This window comes from Syngnathus leptorhynchus, chromosome 1 (assembly GCF_054491065.1).
Source record: "Syngnathus leptorhynchus isolate UIUO chromosome 1, UIUO_Slep, whole genome shotgun sequence".
Classification (NCBI taxonomy): Eukaryota; Metazoa; Chordata; class Actinopteri; order Syngnathiformes; family Syngnathidae; genus Syngnathus; species Syngnathus leptorhynchus.
Genome location: NC_141195.1, coordinates 18,508,174 through 18,531,397, shown reverse-complemented (window position 1 = coordinate 18,531,397; position 23,224 = coordinate 18,508,174). Strand labels below are relative to the sequence as shown.

Genomic DNA, 23,224 nt, shown 5'->3' with positions numbered 1-23,224 from the left:
CCGCCTTTTTCTTGAGTTGCGACTCGGTGGTGCTGTGTGTCTATGGCAACGACGCGCTGAACATGCTGCACAGTCAATGGAAATTCAGTCAGTAGGATTCTAGAAAAATAGTCAAATAGCCATGCGCTACAAACACTCTGTGAAAGAAAAGGCACGTTATATCCAATGGTAAGTAGCTTTCCAGAAAAAATATTCATTTGACAAGAGGTTTTCAAATGGGAAAAAAATATATACTGTGAAGGACGGTGCATCTGTCTTTAAATAATAATTATAATAATACTTTGGTGCTAGAAATGTGGGCGAAGCAGAGACAAACAACTCACAATCAACTTTTGGAACAACGATGGAGGAAAGTGCAACAACAACGACTTCATTTACCAATGTATGTTCCAGTATGTATGTATGTAGTATGTTTTAGTTATTATTGGCAACAGTACTCATTCAGAGCTTTATAATGTGTGTGCGCGCGCGCGTGTGTGTGTGCGTGTGCGTGCGTCCGTGCGTCCGCGTGTGCGTCCGTGCGTGCGTGAATGCGTGCGCTCACATAGTATTGTTTTCCAGTAGTTTAAGTCACGCAAGACTGTCAAGTTGTCCGAATTTCCCCAATTGTTTGCCCCAACTTATGAAAAGGCCGATAGTAAAAAGGATATATGGTAAAAAAATAAAAATAAAACATTTATGATGGCTACAGAAATGTATAAAATACAAAACGTTTTTGAGCGGCACTCAAACTGTTCATTATTTTGCAGGCCAATTGGCTTCCTGCAAAGTGACACCGCCATGGCCGTGTCCCAAGCAGTGGAGGCTTACAAACAGAACAAAGAGAAGGGGAAACTTGTGCGCAGCCCATCACCAGAGCCACAGATTCCCCCAAGTGTAAGCTGTAGCTCCCGAAAGTAATTGTCACAAATCATACATAAAAAGAAAGGAAAATGAAACGTAACATGTTGTAATTCAACTTTTGCATTACAGATGCATAGTGAAGCTCGTAAGCGCAGAGTGAGTTTACTTTTGAAAGGAATTTCCAATTGCGTGTTCATTTGAAAAAGCTGAGCCACCTATTTCCTTGTATGCAGATGAATTACATATTCTTGAAGCAGTGTGTTGAAAGCCGCCCAGTCATTCCAATCCCACAAGAGTGGTTGGACTCCATGGATGGTCGACTACCTCCTCAACTAAAAGACAGCCCTCAAAAAAACAAACTCTTGCACCAGCTCCTCACGGAAGTCAGCGACAACTTCTACGATGTTATTATCAAACACACAGGTATTGATAATTAGCTGTGTGTGCGTGTGTGTGTGTGTGCACTTGTGTGTGTGCACTTGTGTGTGTGCACTTGTGTGTGTGAACCCGCACTTTCTTTTAACAAGGCATGTCTTTGTTTAAGTGGACACGTTCCTGAAGGATCCAGAATGTGAAAAACCTCCTCCGGAAAAGCAGACATCTCTCCCACTTGAGTGAGTGTTTTATGGCCACATATTATTTCTAAGGAGTTTGTTTCCTAAAAGATTTTGTTTTGTAGCATTCTTGAATATTCCCAATCACGGCGCAAGAGCTTTGTCACCAACCGGAACTTGATGAAAGTGAATTTGCACATTGTACATCCCGTAATGCAAGTTATTTTGGAAATTGGCTATGCGACCTTTACTTCAATGACCTTGGTGAATCTCACCGGGTATAGGTATGCAAATGGCCTGATTGCAAATGACGTCAAAGATGCAAGTGGCCGTGCTGTTGAGCAAAGCTGCGCGTCTTTGTTCTTCAGGGCTTTGGGACCTGTGGATAGCAAGGAGTTGCATAAAGAGCTGGGTGTACAATGTGAGACAGCAGAGGAACAAATCATGAATAACTGGTTCCCAAAAGTCATCAATTTATTAACAAGTCCAAAAACACTGGGCTCAATTAAAGAAGATGTGATGGAGGCCTTCTTTGATTGCGCGTGCACCCTCATCTCCAATCAGGTGGAGTCCTGCCGTCATACATAATCCAACATTTGCTTGTCTTTGTCTTTGACTTCTGTTTCCCACAGATTGGTTGATTGACAGGGTTTGCACGTTTTCTCAAATTTCTTTTTGTCCTTTCCCATTTCCCAGCTGAAATCACTCATTCAAAGGAGCGTGGAGGGCTTCGTGTACCCATTTCATCCAGACAACTACCACTTCTTACCCATCTTTCATATGTCCCTGACATTTAATGAGGAGAAAATGGGAATATACCCCACCTTGCAGGAACTTGAAGACGATATTTTTGAAATTCTTAATGCCATTACAAACACACTGCAGGTGAGCTCATGCGGAATAGCTCTTTTTGTGCCAAATCCACCCGTCCTAATCTTTTTATTAAAATGTATTTACATCGCTCCACAGAAAGTGCAGACGGTTCAGTCGTGGCTGTCAGAATCCACGTCTTTGTTTGTGGATGCCAAAGCCCCTGATCACACACTCGCTTGGGCTAAATATACTGTCAGCACAACTGTACACAAGCATCTAGAAGGACCTGACCAATACTTTCAGAATTATGGTGATGGCAACATAATCCTTAACCATTTCATCATCCACCCAGTTATTTTATATCTCCCGTTTCTAACGTGCATTTATCTTGTAGTGGACAGCTATGACTGGTTAGTCAATGGAACCGCTCAGACACGAGTTGAGACCTTTGTGGAAGAAACTCACTCGTTTGCTGAATATATTGAGGTGAGGATTCACAAATTGAAAAAGTATATCAAGCCACTCCTTCCACTCCTTTCCTGATGAATGTCAGTCCGTGATCTACCTTGTGCTTGCCAGCAAGTGGAAGAGTTTCGTGACTTGTCAAGGACTCTTGGCAACCTTCCTACAAAAGTGCACTTTCCAATGGTCCAATTGTATTGTAAGGATCTCAACCAGGGACTGTCCCAAAAAGCAAAAACATGTGCTGAGATACTCATCAACAACATGAAAGCTAAACACACTCGGCAAAATTTACAGTGAGTCTCATTCTTGTTGAAATGCGTCGCTATACTGTGTTCCTTTACTGCATGAAATTGTTTTATTTCTGCTGAAAGGATCATCTCTGATTTTGAAGCCATCCAAGGAAATGCTTTGAATGTGCCAGAGACTACAGATGATATGGCCAAAAGTATTGAATACATTGAAACAACTAAGACACAGAGTATTGAACTTCTTCATGAAAAGATAAAGGTGCAATTTAGTTATGTAGCTGATTTCACAATCCCTCAAGCTTCTTGAGTGATTGATTTACATCTTCAAATGTTGTTGCTTTTATCATCTGGCAGAAAGCTCACCACAGATTGAGCTTTCTCCTGGATGTCCACATATTTGAACCTGAAGACCTCCAACTCAATTCAACTGTCTTTATGTGGCCACTGAAAATCCAAAAAGTGTTTGAACTCAATGATGAGGTAATGTCTCATTCAACGTACGTTTGTATCATGGTGTTTAGCTACTCAAGTATGATCATAGAAAAAATACTGTTTTTGCCATTTTAGGTTTTGCAGGAAGCCAAGAGGAAAGGGGAGAAGGAGATGCTTGCCAAAAGGGAAAAGGTCACGATTCATCTGGCCAAACTGCAACGAAGGGTTGACGAGTTCCATCACTGTTCTGAGCTTGATATGATGCAGCAGGTACTGTGAAGTATTGGTGCTTCCAGGATTTGCCTTTTTTTTTCAAACAATCTTTGATTTTTACAGTACTTAACTGAAGTCAGGACAGTTCAGAACCTTCTTCAGGAGGCTGAGGAAACAATCAGTGACATCCACAAAGACGAGGTGTTTCATCAATGGGACCAAACATATTACCCGGAAGTGGATGTCATTAGAGAAAGTGTTGAAGAGTACCAGAAGTTGTTTGGACTGCTACTAAAGTGGCAACGCGCAAAGAGCAGGTCTGTCTTCAGTCATAGGTTACATTTTGTGATTTAAGGTATTGCATTTAATCTTTTCTCTATCAATAGCTGGATGGATGGCTCTTTTACGGATCTAAATGGTGAGGGTATAGAGGTAAAAGTGGATGAATTCTTCAGGGACACTGTCAAGATGTTGAAGCACTTCCAGCTGAAAAAGAGCAAAAGTAAACAGGATACGAAAAAAACAACGAGACTGTCCAGAAAACAGCATGGCGAAGAAGTTACAAACATGTATGAAAGTCCTTCAGTTTTGTGCTCTACCGTATTAGAGCAGGTCAAAGAGTTCAAGGTATCCAGTATATCTTATGTTAAGTGCGCTCATGAAGGTCATGCTCGTGCTTTCTAACTCCAAATTATTGTTTTATTGTAGGAGCACATCCCTTTAGTGACAGTTCTGTGTAATCCGGGCATCAGAGATCGCCACTGGAAGCAGATGTCAGAGATCGTTGGGTATGACCTCATTCCTGATGCTGGTACAACGCTGCGCAAATTTCTCAAACAAAACTTGAATCCTTACCTGGAAAAGTTTGAATCAATCAGTGCTTCTGCTAGTAAAGTGAGGATTTCTCCGTTTTGGGTTGTTTGTTGATTGTTTTTTTTTTCAATTTGTTTTTAAAAAACACCTAATAGGTGTCATGACATATCTTTCTTAATTGATCTATGTAGGAGTTTTCCATGGAGAAAGCCATGAAAAACATGGTGACTGTTTGGGATAGTGTTTCTCTCCAACATCAGCCTTACAGAGACACTGGTGTGTCCATCCTGACTGCTTTGAATGAAGTCCAGGCAATTTTGGATGACCAAATTGTGAAAACTCAGACAATGAAGAGTTCACCTTTCATCAAGCCCCTTGAGAACGAGATCAAGGTTACATAACCCGTATAATGTCAAGTACAATAAGGAATATGGTGAATGGCTTTCACCAAACTGGCCTGTGATTTAGATTTGGGAGGAGCGTCTCCTTCGTATCCAGGAAACCATTGATGAGTGGCTCAAGGTGCAGGCACAATGGCTCTACCTTGAGCCCATATTCTGTTCTGCCGACATCATGCAGCAGATTCCGGAAGAAGGGCGACTCTTCCAAATCGTTGACAAAAACTGGAAGGAGGTCATGGGGCACTGTGTGAAGGATTCAAAGGTAGCTGTAGACACGTGTTATCACTGTATCCTGTGTGATGATTAAATTGTCTTCTACCAGATTCTGGAGGCAACCTCAATGCCTGGCCTACTAGAGAAACTAATAGAGTCCAACGCCCATTTGGACACCATCATGAAGGGACTGAATGACTATCTGGAGAAAAAGCGTCTCTTTTTCCCAAGGTGACCAATGAAATATTGTTTTTCCTCATAATTCTACATCACTGCCAAATGTTAATTATTGTTCCATTGCCGTTTCTCATCCAGATTCTTTTTTTTGTCCAATGATGAAATGTTGGAAATTCTTTCTGAGACCAAAGATCCACTGCGTGTCCAGCCCCATCTGAGAAAGTGCTTTGAGGGTATTGCCAAGCTAGACTTCCTCCCAAATCTCGATATCCAGGTAGACAATTACACAGTATTTCTTTCAGTTTGGGGCAACCGTACAGTTGATTGACACATCTTAATCGATACTGTTTTTCTTTTTAACATAGGCCATGTACAGCAGTGAAGGGGAGCGTGTTGCTCTTATTCAACTCATATCGACAGCTGAGGCCCAAGGAGCAGTGGAGAAGTGGTTGATACAGGTGGAAGACTTGATGATTCGCAGTGTCAGAGATGTAGTGGACCGCTCAAGAAAGGTGAGATTTTTTCCTATAAAAATCCCAACAAGTTGGGTGTATGCAAAATACAAGTCAGTTATCGTGGAATTGTTGTCTTGGCAGGCCTATGCTGAAGCCCCGAGGAATCAATGGGTGAAGGCGTGGCCCGGACAGGTGGTCATCTGTACCTCACAAATGTTTTGGACCCTGGAGGTACATGAAGCCATTAGAGCAGGGCCTGAAGTAAGTTTCCAGAAAAGCTATTTACTGAAAAGTTAATATCAAATTGTATTCACCTTCACAAATTGTGTTCAATTGGTCTGACTTCTCAGGAACTGACTTTATCTAGTGACAGCTTCAAGCTGATAATGATGTTTTTGACTGTCTCTACATCGCAGGGTATGAAAAACTACTTCCAGCGACTTCAGTTACAGCTGAATGACATTGTGGGTTTGGTGAGGGGGCAACTACCCAAACAAACACGGATTACTTTGGGAGCACTTGTAACAATTGATGTCCATGCCAGGGATGTGGTTTTGGAGCTCATTGAGCATGGTACGTCATGGCATGAAGGCCTCTATATACCGGTGTTTTCCAGTTACTGTGTTAAAATAAAATACACATTTGTTTACTGCACGTATATCATTTGTAGGTGTAGAGAATGAAAGTGATTTCCGATGGCTAGCGCAGCTTCGTTACTACTGGAGCAACGAGGATGTTCGAGTTCACATCTTGAACTGTGATGTTAAGTATGCCTATGAATATTTGGGCAACTCTCCTCGACTGGTCATCACCCCACTTACTGACAGATGCTACAGAACTCTGGTATAAATAACGGGATTGACAGGCATTTCTTGGTTTTGTATTTCAACAGTTGTTTTTACTACTATTGAAAATTCACTCCATGCATTCACAGATTAGCGCTTTTTACCTAAATTTGGGTGGGGCACCTGAGGGTCCAGCTGGAACTGGAAAGACAGAAACCACCAAGGATCTAGCCAAAGCGTTAGCTGTGCAATGTGTGGTCTTCAACTGTTCCGATGGACTGGATTATCTTGCAATGGGCAAAGTAACACTAGACGATAAAGGTCTGCTCTGATTGTGATTTCTGGTTCTAACAAAGCTCTTTGTGTTCTGCTGCATTTTTTTTCAGTTTTTCAAAGGATTGGCTTCTTCTGGAGCGTGGGCTTGCTTTGACGAATTCAACCGTATCGAGCTTGAGGTCTTGTCTGTAGTGGCCCAGCAAGTCCTCTGCATCCAGCGTGCTATTGAGATGAAGTTGGAGCGCTTTGACTTTGAAGGAACCATGCTTAAACTCAACCCCAACTGTTTTGTGTCCATCACAATGAATCCCGGTTACGCCGGGCGCTCCGAACTCCCGGACAACCTCAAGGTCTTAGAACTTAATCAGTTATGGGGTCTTTTATCACAAACCTTTTATCTGAAAATGTGCATTTGGAGTTGGTAGCATCCAAAATTAATCGTCATTATTTGATCATCACTCAAGTATTTTATTTAGCTCAACCCGACGGCGGCCTTTTATTTTCCTCAGGTGTTGTTTCGAACAGTGACCATGATGGTCCCCAACTATGCTCTGATAGCAGAGATCTCCCTCTATTCATATGGATTCCTCAATGCCAAGCCTCTGTCAATCAAGATTGCGATGACTTACAGGCTCTGTTCAGAGCAGCTCTCCTCTCAGTTCCACTACGATTATGGCATGAGAGCTGTCAAAGCTGTACTTGTGGCTGCAGGAAACCTCAAGCTCAAGTATCCTGATGAGAATGAGGACATACTGGTACTTGTGATGAGCTTTATACAACCATTGAAATGTTCCCAAATTCCTTTTGTTCTGTTTATTGATCACTGTTTTTGGTTCATTTTTAGCTTCTGAGGTCTATTAAAGACGTTAACGAGCCCAAGTTTCTTTCCCATGATATTCCACTGTTCAATGGCATCACCAGCGATTTGTTCCCTGGCATCACCCTTCCGGAGGCAGACTATGAGGTAAGACGTTTCAATGACTTATTTTTGTCTTGTCCCATGCAGGCTCACACGTGTCTGGGAGACAAAATTGCATTACTGTAATACATGTGACCATCTTCTGCAGTTGTTTTTAGAAGCTGCTACAGAGTGCTGCAAAAAACACAATGTACAGTCAACACAAATCTTCATAGGGAAGATGATCCAGACATATGAGATGATGATAGTCCGGCATGGGTATGGTGTTTTGAAAATTCCAGGTCACCTCATTTGGATGTGTTATATTTCATGTTCTGGGCTATAAAGTACAGTATTTCCCACAACTTGGATCTACAAGGCATTGCAAGTTACAACTTTTATGCTTCAGGTTCATGCTAGTGGGCGAGTCATTTTCCGGAAAGACCAAAGTGCTTCATGTTCTAGCTGACACATTGATTCGAATGAATGAAAAAGGGTACAGAGAGGAAGAAAAGGTCATCTTCAGGACGTTGAATCCAAAAGCGATTACTATGGGACAGCTCTTTGGACAGTTTGATCCTGTTTCTCATGAGGTGGGCCAGCTCCTCGGATCATTGTGTGTTCCACCCACGAATTGTTTTACAATACTTTTATTGTCTGCTTGTCTTTTTTTGTAAGTGGACAGATGGGGTTGTGGCCAACACATTTCGTGAGTATGCATCAGCTGAAACACCAGAGCGTAAATGGGTAGTGTTTGACGGTCCCATAGATACATTGTGGATCGAAAGTATGAACACTGTGCTGGATGACAACAAAAAGGTAATACATATATATATATATATATATATATATATATATATATATATGTCTATTTATTATTTACTATACGTTGTCTTTACTATATTTGCTTTTATTCACACAACAGCTGTGTCTAATGAGTGGAGAAATTATTCAGATGTCGAATCAGATGAGTCTAATTTTTGAAGCAAAGGATCTCTCACAGGCCTCTGTAAGTTTGGAGTTTTTTACAACGTTGCTACAACTAAGCTAAACTATCTATTTAGGAATTATCAAACAATGTCTGATGTAACGATGGCAAGCTTTGGAAAAAAAACATATCTTTTCCATGGCAGCCTGCCACAGTCAGTCGATGCGGTATGATCTACATGGAACCTTCCCAATTGGGCTGGGAGCCTTTAGTGGTTTCCTGGATGAACACACTTCCTGATGTTCTGAAGTGTCCTGAAAATAACAATCTGCTGCTAGAACTCTTTCACTGGCTTCTGCCACCGTCCTTCAGGATGGTGCGTAAACACTGCAGAGTAAGTATTACAACAACCTGGAGTCACCGAGATGCAAAAACAAAGGTCAAAGGAATTTTCACCAATTCAGAAGAAACACAAATGTTGTCATTACTTTCTTGTTGACAGGAAGTTGTGCCCACAACCAACTGGAACAATTCCATGTCCTTATGTAGATTGTTTGAGATGCTGCTAACTGAACCACTAAAGACAGAGAAAAATGATAAAACTATACGCACCTGGATCATGGTATAAATATTAATCATCTGTCACAATATTATTATTATACGTACTTGTGCAAAATTGCCCCGAAGGGCAAATTTTCTCTACATGCATTTTATTTTACTTTTGTTAAATAGTATTCTCTTATGGCATTGCAGGCAGCCTTTTCCTTCTCCCTGGTGTGGTCTGTGGGTGGCAGTTGTGATTCAAAAAGCAGAGATATGTTTAGTGAGTTCATTCGGGATATCGTGGCTGGGAAGTTGGCAGATTATCCAGTTCCTGATATTGTTGGCAAATGGGAGTGCCCAGTGGATGAGAAAGGCCTTGTGTATGACTATTTCTACGAGGTATGCTGAATAACATTAAGCAGAACCCTTTGTCTTTTACTTTCGTATCGCTATTCTGCAGTCAAATTTATAAAGTAATATCATGTTCAGTTTAAAGGAAGAGGCAAATGGGTTCACTGGAATGATACCATCAAAAATGTCACCCTCGGAGACAAAACCACCAAAGTGCAGGACATCATTGTTCCAACCATCGACTCAGTTCGTTACACCTTCCTAATGGACATTTGCATCACCTATGGAATGTATGTTATCTGGTCACGGACATTTGAATGGTATGACTTAGTGTGAACGACTTTCTCTGCTCAGGCCTCTGCTCTTGGCTGGCCCTACTGGCACTGGAAAGTCAGTGTATGTCATGGAGAAGTTGATGAACGGTCTGGACAAAGACCTCTTTTTACCCCTCGCGATCAATTTTTCAGCCCGCACCACTGCCAACCAAACACAGGTAAATCGGAACCACTGCGATGAAAATGAATGTTTTTACAACTTGGATTGTTTACTCTTGATCTTTTCCCAGAACATCATCATGGCCAAACTAGATAAGAGACGCAAAGGTGTGTTTGGCCCTCCTATGGGAAAGAAATACCTCATATTCGTAGATGATGTGAATATGCCAGCGCTGGAACAGTTTGGAGCCCAGCCACCTGTGGAGCTTTTTCGACAGTTTTTGGATCACAAAAAGTGGTGAGAGCCGTTGCCACTAAACAAAGGACTTTGAATGTCAGAGGATATAAAACACTGTCCGAACATTCCATTATTTTTTGACAGGTATGACCTGAAGGATACTTCTGGCATCAAATTAGTCGACATTCAGATCCTTACAGCCATGGGTCCTCCTGGTGGCGGCAGGAATGCTGTGACATCTCGTTTCCTGCGCCACTTCAACATTTTTAGCATCAATTATTTCAGCGACGAGACCATGGTTCGCATCTTCTCCACTATGGTTGCATTCTATCTAAAGAACAATGAATTTCCACCGGAATATTTCACTGTTGGCAGCCAAACGGTGACAGCAACCATGGAAGTGAGTCCTCCGAATCAGACCAACACATTCCTATCAGCAAAGTCTTATCTTTCCCATACTTGAGTTTCCCAAATGTCTTTCCAAAGGTCTACAAGCAAGCCATGGAGAACTTGCTTCCGACACCAGCTAAATCTCATTACACTTTTAATCTGCGCGACTTCTCACGTGTTATACAAGGGTGCCTGCTTGTGAAGAGCAAGTCTCTGGAGAACAAGCGCACTATGATCCGACTGTTTGTCCACGAAGTATTTCGCGTCTTTTATGACCGTCTGGTGGATGACAAGGATCGAGCTTGGTTCTATCAGCTGATGACCAAAATCCTCAAAGATCACTTCAATGAAGGCTTCAACCTGGTGTTTGATCATCTCAAACAAGGCAGGCTCGTACGTTGGCTTGTGTTTTTTTATTGCTCTGGTTGTGCATTATTATGATGTCAGAAGTTAGATATATGGGTTGCTTAAGCTTGTCTTGTTGCATAGCAGTTGTGCAACTGTAATTTGGTATGTTCTTATTTGTCAGCTGGTCGAACAAGACATGCAGACGCTACTGTTTGGCGACTACATGAACCCTGACATCGAGCCTGATGAACGCTTGTATGCCGAGGTGCCCTCTGTAGAAAGCTTTGCTGTAGTAGTGGAGTCATGTCTTGCTGAATACAACCAGATGAATAAGAGCTGCATGAATCTCGTCATCTTTCGGTAAATTATTATCATAACCTGACTAAATGAAAACAAATGATACTTTACCTACATACAATATATTTTTTTAAGTGTGCTTGTTTTTGTGTTATAAATTCACAACTACTGTAAATGCTGCTGGTGTAGTAAGAATTTTTTTATAATGTAGCTATCTCTTGGAGCACCTGTCCCGTATAAGCCGTGTGCTGAAGCAACCAGGAGGACATGCTCTTCTCGTAGGAGTGGGAGGCAGTGGGCGCCAGTCCATCACTCGTTTGGCTACTTTCATTGCCAAGATGAATCTTTTCCAACCTGAGATCTCAAAAAGCTATGGCGTGGTTGAGTGGAGAGATGACCTCAAGGTCAGTGTTGTGCTTGTATTTTGCATACAGAACATTTTTTTTTTTTTTTGCTTTTTTGGTTTGCTCTTTGAGTGTGATGTCCCACATTTTTACTTGCTTTTACAGAAGCTCCTCATAGATGTAGGGGTAAAAGGTCAAAGAATTGTTTTTATGATTAGTGATGCTCAGCTCACAGATGAAGCTTTTCTCGAAGATGTAAACAATGTCTTGAACTCCGGAGAGGTGCCCAATCTTTTTGCTACGGATGAGAAACATGATATCATTGAGGTATGACCTTCTACGACTCAGAATTATGTAATTGTTGGAATGTGCTTTTGTTCACATCACCATATTTATTAGCATGATAGACCAGCACAAGTATGCCGTTCACGATCGGTACACCCACATTTATATATATTGACGTAATTCCATTTTCTTCTAATTTCCAGACTGTACGTCCCATTGCCCAAGCGAAGAATAAGAGTGTGGAGTTGAGCTCTTTAACTCTGTTCAACTACTTTGTGGCACGCTGCAAGGCAAACCTGCACATCGTTGTGGCCTTCAGTCCCATTGGAGAAGCCTTTCGCAATCGCCTGCGCCAGTTTCCATCCCTTATTAACTGCTGCACCATTAACTGGTTTCAGGTACCGAATATGCAGAATGAAATCCAAAACCACTCTGTAATCTATGTCTTCATTTAGTGTCCGGGATATTTACTAGCTTGTAGTGAAAATATCCAGTTGGACTTTTCAATCTGTTGCCTTTCTGTATTGTGTGGTATATGTATAATATGTGCTTGACTGGCCCATCCATACAATGATCTCAGTTTTTCCACTTTTACGAACCAGTAGGGTGACACTCAAGCCACATTTTTATCTGTATGTCCTGACAGCCTTGGCCGGAGGAGGCTCTTGAGCGGGTAGCCAATTCTTTCCTGAATCCTTTGGAAATGAAAGAAGATGAAAGGAAGGAAGTCATAGTGATCTGCAAGAAAATTCATACCTCTGCCAGTCAGCTTTCAGAGAGGTATGACATGAGTATTGAATGTAAGAGTTCAAACAGTATATCGGCATCTGGCTGCAATCTTTCTTTTGCAGATTCCTTGCTGAGCTAGGTCGCTATAATTATGTGACACCTACATCCTACCTGGAGCTCATGGCAGCTTTCAGTCAGCTCCTCACCATGAAAAGAGATGCTGTCATGAAGGCAAAAAAAAGATACACGAATGGTCTCGAAAAATTAGCCTTTGCTGAATCTCAGGTACACGATATGCAACAACTGGAGTCTATACTTTTTTTTTTTTTTAATCACAAATATGTAACATATTAGAGTCTTTTTCCTTTCTCCATTATTGTACCCCTTCAGGTTGGTGAGATGAAACAGGAGCTGGAAGACTTACAGCCCAAACTTGAAGAGGCACAGATGGAAAACGATAGAATGATGAAGGTAAAGAGATTGCTAACTAGCATCAATTGCATTTTGTGAAAATTTACATGGGTATGCAAAGTCTGCTATGATGATATGTAGGTGATCGCAGTGGAGTCTGTTGAGGTTGAAGCTACGAGTAAACTTGTACGTGTGGAAGAGGAGGCCACGGCTGTTCAAGCTGCTGAGGCTCAAGCTCTGAAAGATGAGTGTGATAGTGAATTGGCTGAAGCCATCCCTGCCCTAGAGGAAGCAATCGCAGCTTTGAATACCTTAAAAGTGAGAGCCATCTGAAAAGACAACTTTGCCTTGCATGTCATGACCTTCTCTTTGACCTTCCTCTAAATTGCAGCCTGCTGACATAACGGTTGTGAAGTCAATGAAAAACCCTCCTGCTGGAGTAAAGATGGTGATGTCAGCTGTGTGTGTAATGAAGGGAATACCTCCGGATAAAGTGGCAGATCCTGCTGGGTCTGGAAAAAAGGTTTGTTCTAATAAAAAATAAATCTCTAATCGAAAAAATCATCTTTGCATAAACGTATCATCAATGAAACCATGATTTTTTTTTTTTACCATGAAATGTTCTTAATGGCCTAGGTTTTGGACTACTGGGGTCCAAGCAAGAAGCTGCTAGGTGACATGAACTTTTTAAGGGATCTTAAAGAATATGACAAGGACAATATTCCTGTAAGTTTCCCAAAACATTTTTGTAATGCGTGACAATAACTTTACTTCATCGCTCCCATCTCTTTTTTACAGGAGGAATCAATGCAAAAGATCCGTATTACCCACATGACAAATCCTGACTTCAGCCCTGCTAAGGTGGCAAAAGCGTCTTCAGCAGCAGAGGGCCTTTGCAAGTGGATCAAAGCAATGGAGTCCTATGACAGGGTGGTGAAGGTGGGATTTAGCTTCTTTTGCTCTTAAAAATAAATGCACTTTTGCATCTAGGGATACTCGCCTCTCTGCTTTTAGATTGTGGCTCCCAAAAAGTCCAAGCAAGCAGAGGCTCAGGCCACTCTGGCTGCTGCCATGGCCACACTATCAGAGAAGAGAGCCCAACTCAAGGAGGTTATGGACCGTTTAGCTGACCTGCAGAGAATATCTGCAGAGAAGACTGAGGAGAAGGCCAAGCTAGAAGCCCAGAGGGATTTGTGTCAACAGAAGCTGGAGAGAGCTGAGAAACTCATCGGTGGCCTAGGTGGGGAGAAAACAAGGTATAACGCTTGTTTTTATGAGAAGAAATTCAAAGATGAAAATGTGTCGCTAAGTAAACGTGTTTTTCCTCAGATGGTCCAAGGCTGCTGAAGATTTGCAGAGCATATATGACAACCTAACCGGGGATGTTCTTATTTCTGCTGGTGTCATGGCCTACCTGGGCGCTTTCACCGCCAGCTTCAGACAGGACTGCATCAGTCAATGGATCAAATTATGTCAAGTAAAACTTCTAAATTTTTTAATGACAAAGTACTTTACTTTCATTTCTAACATGCATGTATGTTGTCATTATGTATTTACTCTAGTCTAAGAACATTCCATCATCAGATGACTTCTCTCTGAGTAAGACCCTGGGAGATCCCATTCAGATTAGGGCGTGGAATATCGCCGGTCTTCCCACGGACTCTTTCTCGATTGATAATGGTGTCATAACGAGTAACTCACGTCGATGGTGAGAAGCGTCATGCAAACTATGGTCATGCAATGGTTGCACAGCATTGATATGCTTGAGTCAATTACAAAGCCACTCAGAAGGAAGAGGAGCAGCAATTCCAAATATTCTTCCTCTGCCATCATGGTGTTGTGAAATATGTTAACATTCAGTCTCAGGACTGTCCTCATGTGTCCCTGCGCTTTCAGGCCTCTGATGATTGACCCTCAGGGTCAGGCCAACAAGTGGGTGAAGAATTCGGAGAAAGACAACAAGTTGCAGATTATCAAATTAACGGATGATGACTACATGAGAACATTGGAAAACTGTATTCAGTTTGGAAGCCCTTTACTGCTTGAAAATGTAGGAGAAGAGTTGGATCCTTCCCTGGAACCTCTTCTCCTCAAACAAACCTTCAAACAAAGTAAAAGAAAATGGGGCCTGGATGCAAAAGGGCCACCTGACATTGATGATAATGTAAAAACCATCATTGCTGTCATTTTTGTTCCCCCCAGGTGGTGTGGAATGTATCAAACTGGGGGAGAGCGTGGTTGAGTACTCCCCTGAATTCCGCTTCTACATCACCACAAAGCTGAGGAACCCTCATTATCTACCAGAACTTGCCACCAAGGTGTCTTTGCTCAATTTCATGATCACCCCAGAGGGCTTAGAGGACCAACTGCTCGGGATTGTGGTTGCCAAGGAAAGGTACTGCAAATGTTACTGAACCAAATCATTTGGTCTCGTTGTTAAAGGCTGCCATCTTCATTTGCTTTTCAGGCCAGAGCTTGAAGAGGAGAGAAATGCACTCATCTTACAGTCTGCTGCAAATAACAGGCAACTAAAGGAAACCGAAGACAGGATCCTTGAGACGCTATCGTCTTCAGAAGGAAATATTTTGGAGGATGAGAGTGCCATTCAGGTGCTCGACTCTGCAAAGATCATGTCCAATGAGATTACGAAGAAACAGAAGGCAAGTACCGTGCTCAACATAAGCGGTCTGTGTTGATGTGACGGATTCCTTTGACTCCAAAGTCTCCATGAATTCTCCAGATTGCAGAGGAGACCGAGATCATGATAGCCGAGTCACGAGAGTGTTACAGATCTATTGCCAAGCACTCGTCTGTCCTGTTCTTCACCATTGCTGACCTGACCAACATAGACCCAATGTATCAGTACTCTCTCACTTGGTTTGCCAACCTCTATATCAACTCTATCCAAGACAGGTGAGGAAAGCACACGGCGTTCTTCGTTTCATGGTATCATGTGATGATATTGACAGCAAATTTTGAGATGCTATTTCTAGGTTTTGAAAAGCCTCTCCTGTTTTTAATTCAGCAAAAAGTCCAAGATCTTGGAAAAGAGGGTCATGTACCTGGTCGATCACTTCACCTACAACTTGTTCTGCAATGTCTGTCGGTCTCTCTTTGAGAAAGATAAACTTCTCTTCTCCTTCATCCTCTGCTGCAACCTACTTCTGTGAGTGTCACAAACCATTTAGGGATAGCAACTGACCCATTGGGATCATTCTGCCTTCTGTAAATAAAACAAATACTGGCATTCCCATCAGGGCAAAGGGTGAGATTGAGTACCCCGACCTGATCTTCTTGATGACGGGAGGTGTGGGCCTGCAGAACACTCTTCCTAATCCTGATCCTAGCTGGCTACAAGAGAAGAGCTGGGATGAAATTTGTCGAGCCAACGAGCTTCCTGGCTTAAAAGGAATCAAGTGAGAACATTTACCAACCTTTTAATATTTATTCTGAATAATACTGAACATTTTAAAAATGCTGGCACTTTGTGTTCATTCCACAGAGATACATTTATTGCAAGCCCAGAACTTTTCAAGCCTGTTTTTGAAAGCAAAGATCCTAGTGGTGTTCCTCTGCCCTCACCCTGGGATGAAAAACTCAATGAACTGCAGAAGATGATCATCGTCCGCTGTCTCAGGCCTGACAAGATTGTGCCAGCTGTGCACAGATTTGTGATAAGTAAGATTGGAAAGAATTTTGTTCAGCCGCCTCCCTTTGACCTGAGCAAGAGCTACAATGACTCCAACGCCACCATCCCGCTGGTGTTTGTGCTTTCCCCTGGTGCCGATCCCATGGCTAGTAGGTTCCCCAACTGTACTTCTGAAACTTCATGCAGCGCTGACACTCAAAGATGAATGACATATTAACGCTCCACAGGCTTACTAAAGTTTGCTGGCGACAAGGACATGGGCGGGGCCAATTTCCAGTCCATTTCTCTGGGGCAGGGCCAAGGACCCATTGCTTTAAAAATGATCTGTACAGCCATGCAGAATGGGACGTGGGTGTGTTTGCAAAACTGTCATCTGGCTGTTTCCTGGATGCCCAACCTGGAGAAGATCTGCGAGGACTTTAGTCCCGCAACGTGCCACGAAGACTTCCGACTTTGGCTGACAAGCTACCCTTCGCCCAAGGTAAAGTGAAACGTGATGTTGGCCAATCTGTGGAGCAGTCTGGTTTTATCTAGTTTGTGCTTTGAAGCTGCCTCCTCTCTTAATTCAGTTTCCAGTGACCCTTCTGCAGAACGGCGTCAAAATGACAAACGAGCCGCCAACAGGACTACGATTAAACATACTGCAGTCGTACATGTCAGATCCTGTTTGTGACCAAACTTTCTTCAATAATTGCACGAATAAAGAACTGGTGAGCTCGAGGCTGCCGATTGAATTATTTAGCCACACTCTAGTATCGATACGTTTATTTCTTACACCGTTTTAACTGTAATGGCTTTTAGGCCTGGGAAAAGCTCCTGTATGGCCTGTGCTTCTTCCATGCACTCGTTCAGGAAAGAAGGAAGTTTGGGCCACTCGGCTGGAATATTCCGTATGGCTTCAATGAGACTGACCTTCACATAAGCATCAGACAGCTCCAGGTAGTCACTCCCACTCACAGAATTGCTCCCGTCGCATGCCCCGTAAGGCACGTCCTCTGTCTTCCTCTGTAGTTGTTTATCAATCAGTACGATGAAGTGCCTTTTGAGGCCATTACTTACCTGACCGGAGAGTGCAACTATGGAGGCCGCGTCACCGACAACTGGGATCGGCGCCTCCTGAACACCATGTTGGCTGACTTCTACAACAAGGATGTTGTGGATAAGCCATCATATCCTTTCTCACCTAGCGGTGACTATGTTGCACCCCCCAAATCTTCCTACGATGACTACTTACGATTTATCAAGGTAAAGCGTAACGTCACGTAGTCATGAGATGGTTTGTGAGACTTCCAAAAGCCTAACAATAGGTCTATGGCCTACCAGGAACTTCCACTCATCCAACACCCAGAAATGTTTGGGATGCATGAAAATGTGGATATTTCTAAGGACCTGCAGCAAACCAAGCTGCTGTTTGATTCGCTGCTTCTCACCCAGGGAGGAGGCTCGAAGGGGGCAGGTAGCTCTGGGAGTGACAATATGCTGTATGACATAGCCAGTGACATCCTCAGTAAGGTATGCTGACTATATCAATTTGGTGGGTGTGATAATGGTTAACCGTTAACTTTGGAAAATTATAATAGATTGTATTCAATCTCATCAGCTTCCAAATAACTTTGACCTCGAAGTATCACTTATGAAGTACCCGGTGCTCTACGAGGAGAGCTTGAACACTGTGCTTGTCCAAGAAATGGAGCGCTACAACACGTATGGACAAATACTTTGTACGCAATTTGATGTCATGTAAACAAAGCTCCTCTGACCTCTTTCTTCTTCTCAGGCTTTGTAGTACCATCCGTGTTAGTCTTCAGAACCTGTTGAAGGCCCTCAAGGGTTTAGTAGTGATGGATGCAGAGCTGGAGGGAATTGCAAATAGTCTGGCAGTGGGCAAGGTTCCAGAGCAATGGGCCAAACGTTCGTACCCAAGCCTCAAGCCCCTGGGCAGCTACATTAATGACTTTCTTGCAAGGCTAAAGTTTTTGCAGGTGATTGACAATTGCCTGGACACGAGGATATTTCGTTCACTTAGGTATTCACATGAATCCTATGTGCCCGCAGGTTTGGTTTGACAATGGCAAGCCCAGTGTGTTTTGGCTCTCGGGATTCTTCTTCACCCAGGCTTTTCTCACGGGAGCTACGCAGAACTACGCCAGGAAATACAATATTCCAATTGACCTGTTGGGCTTTGATTTTGAGGTCAACACTTTTTTTTTTCTTCGACACGTCACATCTATATTGCTCATAACAGACATCTCTGAGGAATTCTCTGCATAATGTGATTTCATCTTTCAGGTTCTAGCAGAAGATCAGTCAGACATGCCTCCAGAAGATGGTGTCTACACTAATGGGTTGTTTCTTGATGGAGCTCGATGGGACAAAGAAAGGTAGAGTGGACCACACAAGGGTCTTCTACCATCATCATAATTCTTTGAAAAGCAGGACAAAAACTTTAGAAGCAGTCTAAAAAGTATAATTTTGTTGTTTCCATCATCAGTGGAATTTTAGCGGAGCAGTACCCCAAAATCCTATTCGACACAGTGCCCATTATCTGGATCAAACCAAGTGAGTATGCAATTGGATGTTCAAAGGCATAAAGCCATTTTCAGTTTCATGCCTCCAGGATCTCAACTCATTCACTATCATTGACGGCTATAGACAGCAAATATCCATTATAACTGGGCTGGCAATGAACGAGTTAACCTCTCATGCTTCACCTTAATATTGTCAGCCCGTCTTCATATTTTCATAGCTTCCTTTTCTCCACCATGCAGCTAAAGACATCCCAGATGAATCTGACAATCGCTACGTTTCTCCTCTCTACAAGACAAGCGAGAGGAGGGGCATCCTCTCTACAACGGGACACTCCACCAATTTTGTCATTCCAATGTTGTTGCCCACTGCCAAGCGCCCTCAGCACTGGATCAAACGCGGTGTGGCACTACTCTGTCAGCTTGATGACTGACAGAAAAAGAAAAAACAAGAGAAACACAAGTAAAGAGGTTGTATCGGATGGATTATACCCATCAAGGACTCTTAATCACAAGGGGAATGACAATGTCATAATATGATATATGATAAAACTGAAGTGTTTACCATGTGACTGAACACACTGTATCTAAACTGCCCCTGCTGTAAACATCAAACTCCTTGTAAAGAAGGTACTCTTTCAGTCTAGGAGGAAGAGGGAGGTAACTGATGAAAACAGATGCTTTCGAACGGAGTCGATTAAGATGCTCTCGAATCTGCAGCCGGCACAGGTGCGTCAAGCTTCGTGCATTTCCTGGGAAACAATCAATTCAGCAAGTTCACCTGAGGTCAACAATGCCTAAAATGACCGATGAAGTAGCAAGTGCATACTTTGGATCTGGCAGATCTCTGGCCACTGCTTTTGCTCCTGTAAGACTTCTCTCATTTTGGCGCAGAAGGTGACATGGCTGGTGTAGTCGAGCATGATTCGTATCACCTGAGCAGATAAGTGCTTGAGCCAAGACACTGTTATCACCTCACAGAACTAAGGGGAAAAAAATAAGATGACTGACACAAGTGGTTTGACACATGTAAAGCGGCACAGGCGATGACCTGATTTCTAAAATGAAACTGATGATCTGATCAAGTATTTATACTTTTTTGTTCAGGCTCTTGGAAATCCCGTTATGTACTGTTTTATCCGCAGTCACACTTTCGGAAGTGCTGGTGGGCAGAGCTTCCCTGTCAAACATGGCAGGGAAGCTCATGCCCAGTTTTTGTGTACCGCCGATTTCTATTATTTTTTTACCCATCTCACCACCATATCTTTGATCACCGATGTTGTCCAGGGAGCCGAGTCATGGCGACCGTCACCATACGGGCAGTCAAAGCAACGTTTGACGTCGTAGCCGTGGTTCAGAATCATTCTCAGCATTACTTCATCCTTTAGTGCATACTGCAGGGCTGAAGGAAAGTGGGTAGTGTTGACTCGAGAGTAGTAGTTCACGTTTGCCCCAAACTTCAGCAAGGTATTAATGAGCTCATAGTTGCCCTGTCTCATTGCCACCTGTAAACAACTGATAGGGTCCTGGTTCACCATTGCCCCCGCCTGCAGCAACAGGCGAGTGCACTGAAGATCGTTGTTGGACACAGAGAAAAAAAGGGCAGACTTGCGTTCATCATCATAGTTGCGGCGCACCCTCGGGTGTAACATTTGGTTTGGGTCAAAGTCAGCTTTGAGCAGCAACTCCAAGCAATGTGCATGCCCTCCAGCAGCTGCAGAGTGAAGTGGACTCATCCCACTCTCCTTTATTGCACACAGTTTTGTCACTGGGATGAGGCGTTGTAATGCTCTGTCAAATAATAGGTGAGTTAAGAACAAAGGTGAAAGTTCAAGTAAAAATGGAGCAGCACAATGTTTCATTGTGGAGATTTCTCACAGAATGTGACCCTGGTGTGCTGCATGGTGAATTGGCAGGTGGCCACTGTAAAAAGGCGAGTTAGCATCTGCTCCATGGTCCAGCAGCATGGATATTACGTCAGGGTTTCCTGATGCTGCTGCGTCAAACAAGATACTGCCAGACTCCGATTGACACTCGACATTTGCGCCTACAAAACAAATATTCCATTGGTTTATGGTTGTAAGAGGGGCGTTAAATACATTTCAAATCTGCTCATATCTCTTTCCTTTTACTCCAACTCATCTTGTACCTTTCTGTAACAAGTGCTCCATCACGTTTAGATGTCCATTTTGTGCCGCCAGAGCAAGTGGTGTTTTCTTTTTGATGTCACACGCATTTGGGTTGGCACCAGACTCAAGGAGCAGACAAACAAAGTTCTCCAAGCCAAGGAAGGCAGCCTCATGCAGTGCCGTCCTTCCAAGCGGGCCGAGCTGATCCACTTGAGCGTCGTAGTGAAGCAATAATGTTGCCAGGTCATACTGGTCATTTAGAATAGCTATGCAATAAGAAGCAACAGATACATAAAAGTCTCGGAAAAGACTTTTTTTTTTTTTTTTTTTGACAAACATGCGAGAACTACCTGCCATTAATGGAGAATCTTGCTCATCATCCTGGATATCGGGGTTGCAGCCATTCTGTAAAAGGAATGTGGAGTTCTGTCGACGGCCATAAACTACAGCTAAAAACAATGGTGTCTCCCCCTTGAATGTGCGACACTGGGCAGCCCCAAAGGGTGAAGCTGGAAACCAAACAAGAGTTGACATGAGCACAAAAGCCGTGTGGTCAAACATTAGAAGAAAATACCTGAAAAGATGATCTCCAGTATGTATTTACTCTCCTGCACTGCAGCTGCATGTAGAGGAATCCACCCATGCTTATTAATTCTGGACAATCTATCTGGTTGTTCCGTTAGTCGTTTGAGTGCATCCTCATCACCTGTATGAAGCCAATAATACATGAAGACATGTACATGCATCCTCCTCTAGTGTGACACACAAATTTGATCATAATAAAAATAAGGAAAAGCCTCCAAATCCGAGCAATCGTGCTAGGCAGGGTATACCATGAACTAGTCAATCATAGGACACACAGACGAACAACCATTCACACTCAGGCTCAATCAGTTGACAATACACATTTTTGGACAGTGGGAGCAAATGGGAGTACTCAAAGTAAACTCATAGAGGCACAGGGAGAACATTCAAACTCCTCACAGGAAGGCCGGAGCCGGAATGGAACCCTGCATGTCTAAACTCTTCCATAAAATTTAAAATGATAGTTATCTTAACAATGAGCTGCAAGCTATAATTTTTTTTTATGGGGGTTGGTATTTGATGCACCTTGCATGCAGTACGTTGCAGTGAAACCTGGTCAACTCTCAATTTGCACCATTGTCTAAACTTTTTGTTATGAGCATACTACTCTGATAAAAATTGCTTTTATTGGAGTTTAAAAAGTGAATGCAAAAATGCAGGTTCTTTCAAGTTATTCTCTAAATGAGCCGTACACATGTCCCAGGGAGGTCATGTTACTTATCAGGACCTGACCGAGAACATGTTCTTGTAGTCTACGGTGCAAACTCAAAAAGTAGCTCCTGTCAACATAAAAAATGGGCACACATTCAGGTTTTTCCCAAAGACATTATATTTTTGTTTATGGCCAATGTTTTGGAGGCAATTTGCAACAGCAACAATAGTTAGTGTCTTTAAGGCACTGAAATGTTCATGAGTTAATAGCATCTTACCCTCAGCAATCACTTTGAATATATCATCAGGGTCTTCGGTACTATTCAGATGACTACAACATGAAAATAAAGGGTGAAGCAAAAAATAATAACCACTGAAGTTAATGTTGCATCAACAATCACCTTGGATTCAGTCCCTTGAGCTTTCTGTATTCAATGAGACTTTCCTCTATTATAGATTGGGTTGTTTCATCTTCATCCGAGTCATCTTCGGATTGAAAAATGTCATCTTTTGCATCTGCGTTCATCTGTTTGTCCAGTTGATAACTAGAATGTATGGCCAAACAAGGTATTACAATCCTCAATCTGTTTCCTGCTATTGGAATGAACATAGAAATGACCAAAACATACAAGACAATAAACTAGGAAATGTGGGCCAAATGCAGAGGTTCTATTTCATAAGTTCAGCAAGAGTCAACTTTATTGTCAGGCCATTTGAGAGCAGAAAAATATGTAGAAAGCTGCCTCTTCCAGGTAAATTCATGCATACATTGCTGATGTTTGTTTTTGGCAAGCCAGGGTG

At 42.7% G+C, this 23,224-nt stretch overlaps 2 protein-coding genes across 2 annotated transcripts; one reads left to right on the top strand and one right to left on the bottom strand.

Moving 5' to 3' along the window:
- The first annotated feature begins 121 nt into the window (after nucleotides 1–121).
- LOC147062475 (dynein axonemal heavy chain 12-like) lies at nucleotides 122–19,176 on the top strand. The gene is made up of 73 exons (XM_085920720.1): nucleotides 122–168; nucleotides 750–876; nucleotides 973–999; nucleotides 1,077–1,266; nucleotides 1,388–1,457; nucleotides 1,682–1,961; nucleotides 2,094–2,282; nucleotides 2,367–2,520; nucleotides 2,605–2,696; nucleotides 2,790–2,968; nucleotides 3,047–3,182; nucleotides 3,278–3,403; nucleotides 3,491–3,625; nucleotides 3,692–3,885; nucleotides 3,955–4,070; nucleotides 4,176–4,195; nucleotides 4,277–4,462; nucleotides 4,573–4,773; nucleotides 4,850–5,044; nucleotides 5,105–5,226; nucleotides 5,311–5,473; nucleotides 5,538–5,684; nucleotides 5,769–5,888; nucleotides 6,044–6,200; nucleotides 6,298–6,470; nucleotides 6,562–6,714; nucleotides 6,799–7,038; nucleotides 7,198–7,443; nucleotides 7,533–7,652; nucleotides 7,756–7,865; nucleotides 7,996–8,179; nucleotides 8,265–8,405; nucleotides 8,512–8,595; nucleotides 8,720–8,908; nucleotides 9,017–9,136; nucleotides 9,268–9,456; nucleotides 9,547–9,698; nucleotides 9,763–9,901; nucleotides 9,974–10,140; nucleotides 10,225–10,480; nucleotides 10,567–10,863; nucleotides 11,000–11,178; nucleotides 11,327–11,519; nucleotides 11,625–11,786; nucleotides 11,948–12,142; nucleotides 12,391–12,524; nucleotides 12,596–12,758; nucleotides 12,864–12,944; nucleotides 13,026–13,202; nucleotides 13,276–13,407; nucleotides 13,521–13,610; nucleotides 13,683–13,823; nucleotides 13,899–14,140; nucleotides 14,214–14,361; nucleotides 14,447–14,592; nucleotides 14,781–14,995; nucleotides 15,087–15,279; nucleotides 15,352–15,544; nucleotides 15,625–15,797; nucleotides 15,910–16,050; nucleotides 16,142–16,300; nucleotides 16,387–16,682; nucleotides 16,761–17,014; nucleotides 17,103–17,243; nucleotides 17,335–17,475; nucleotides 17,560–17,778; nucleotides 17,857–18,045; nucleotides 18,134–18,237; nucleotides 18,311–18,515; nucleotides 18,589–18,726; nucleotides 18,823–18,914; nucleotides 19,025–19,092; nucleotides 19,151–19,176. The coding sequence occupies exons 1-73, from the start codon at nucleotides 122–124 to the stop codon at nucleotides 19,174–19,176; spliced, it is 11,463 nt and encodes a 3,820-aa protein (XP_085776846.1).
- Nucleotides 19,177–19,451: 275 nt separating this feature from the next.
- On the bottom strand, nucleotides 19,452–22,949 carry asb14b (ankyrin repeat and SOCS box containing 14b). Its single transcript, XM_085906958.1, has 10 exons — nucleotides 22,825–22,949; nucleotides 22,702–22,754; nucleotides 21,762–21,893; nucleotides 21,538–21,696; nucleotides 21,208–21,453; nucleotides 20,937–21,105; nucleotides 20,315–20,849; nucleotides 19,888–20,041; nucleotides 19,624–19,810; nucleotides 19,452–19,488 (listed from the first exon to the last, which is right to left on the bottom strand). Exons 1-10 carry the CDS (start codon nucleotides 22,947–22,949, stop codon nucleotides 19,452–19,454), a joined length of 1,797 nt encoding a protein of 598 aa, XP_085763084.1.
- Between the last annotated feature and the right edge of the window lie 275 nt (nucleotides 22,950–23,224).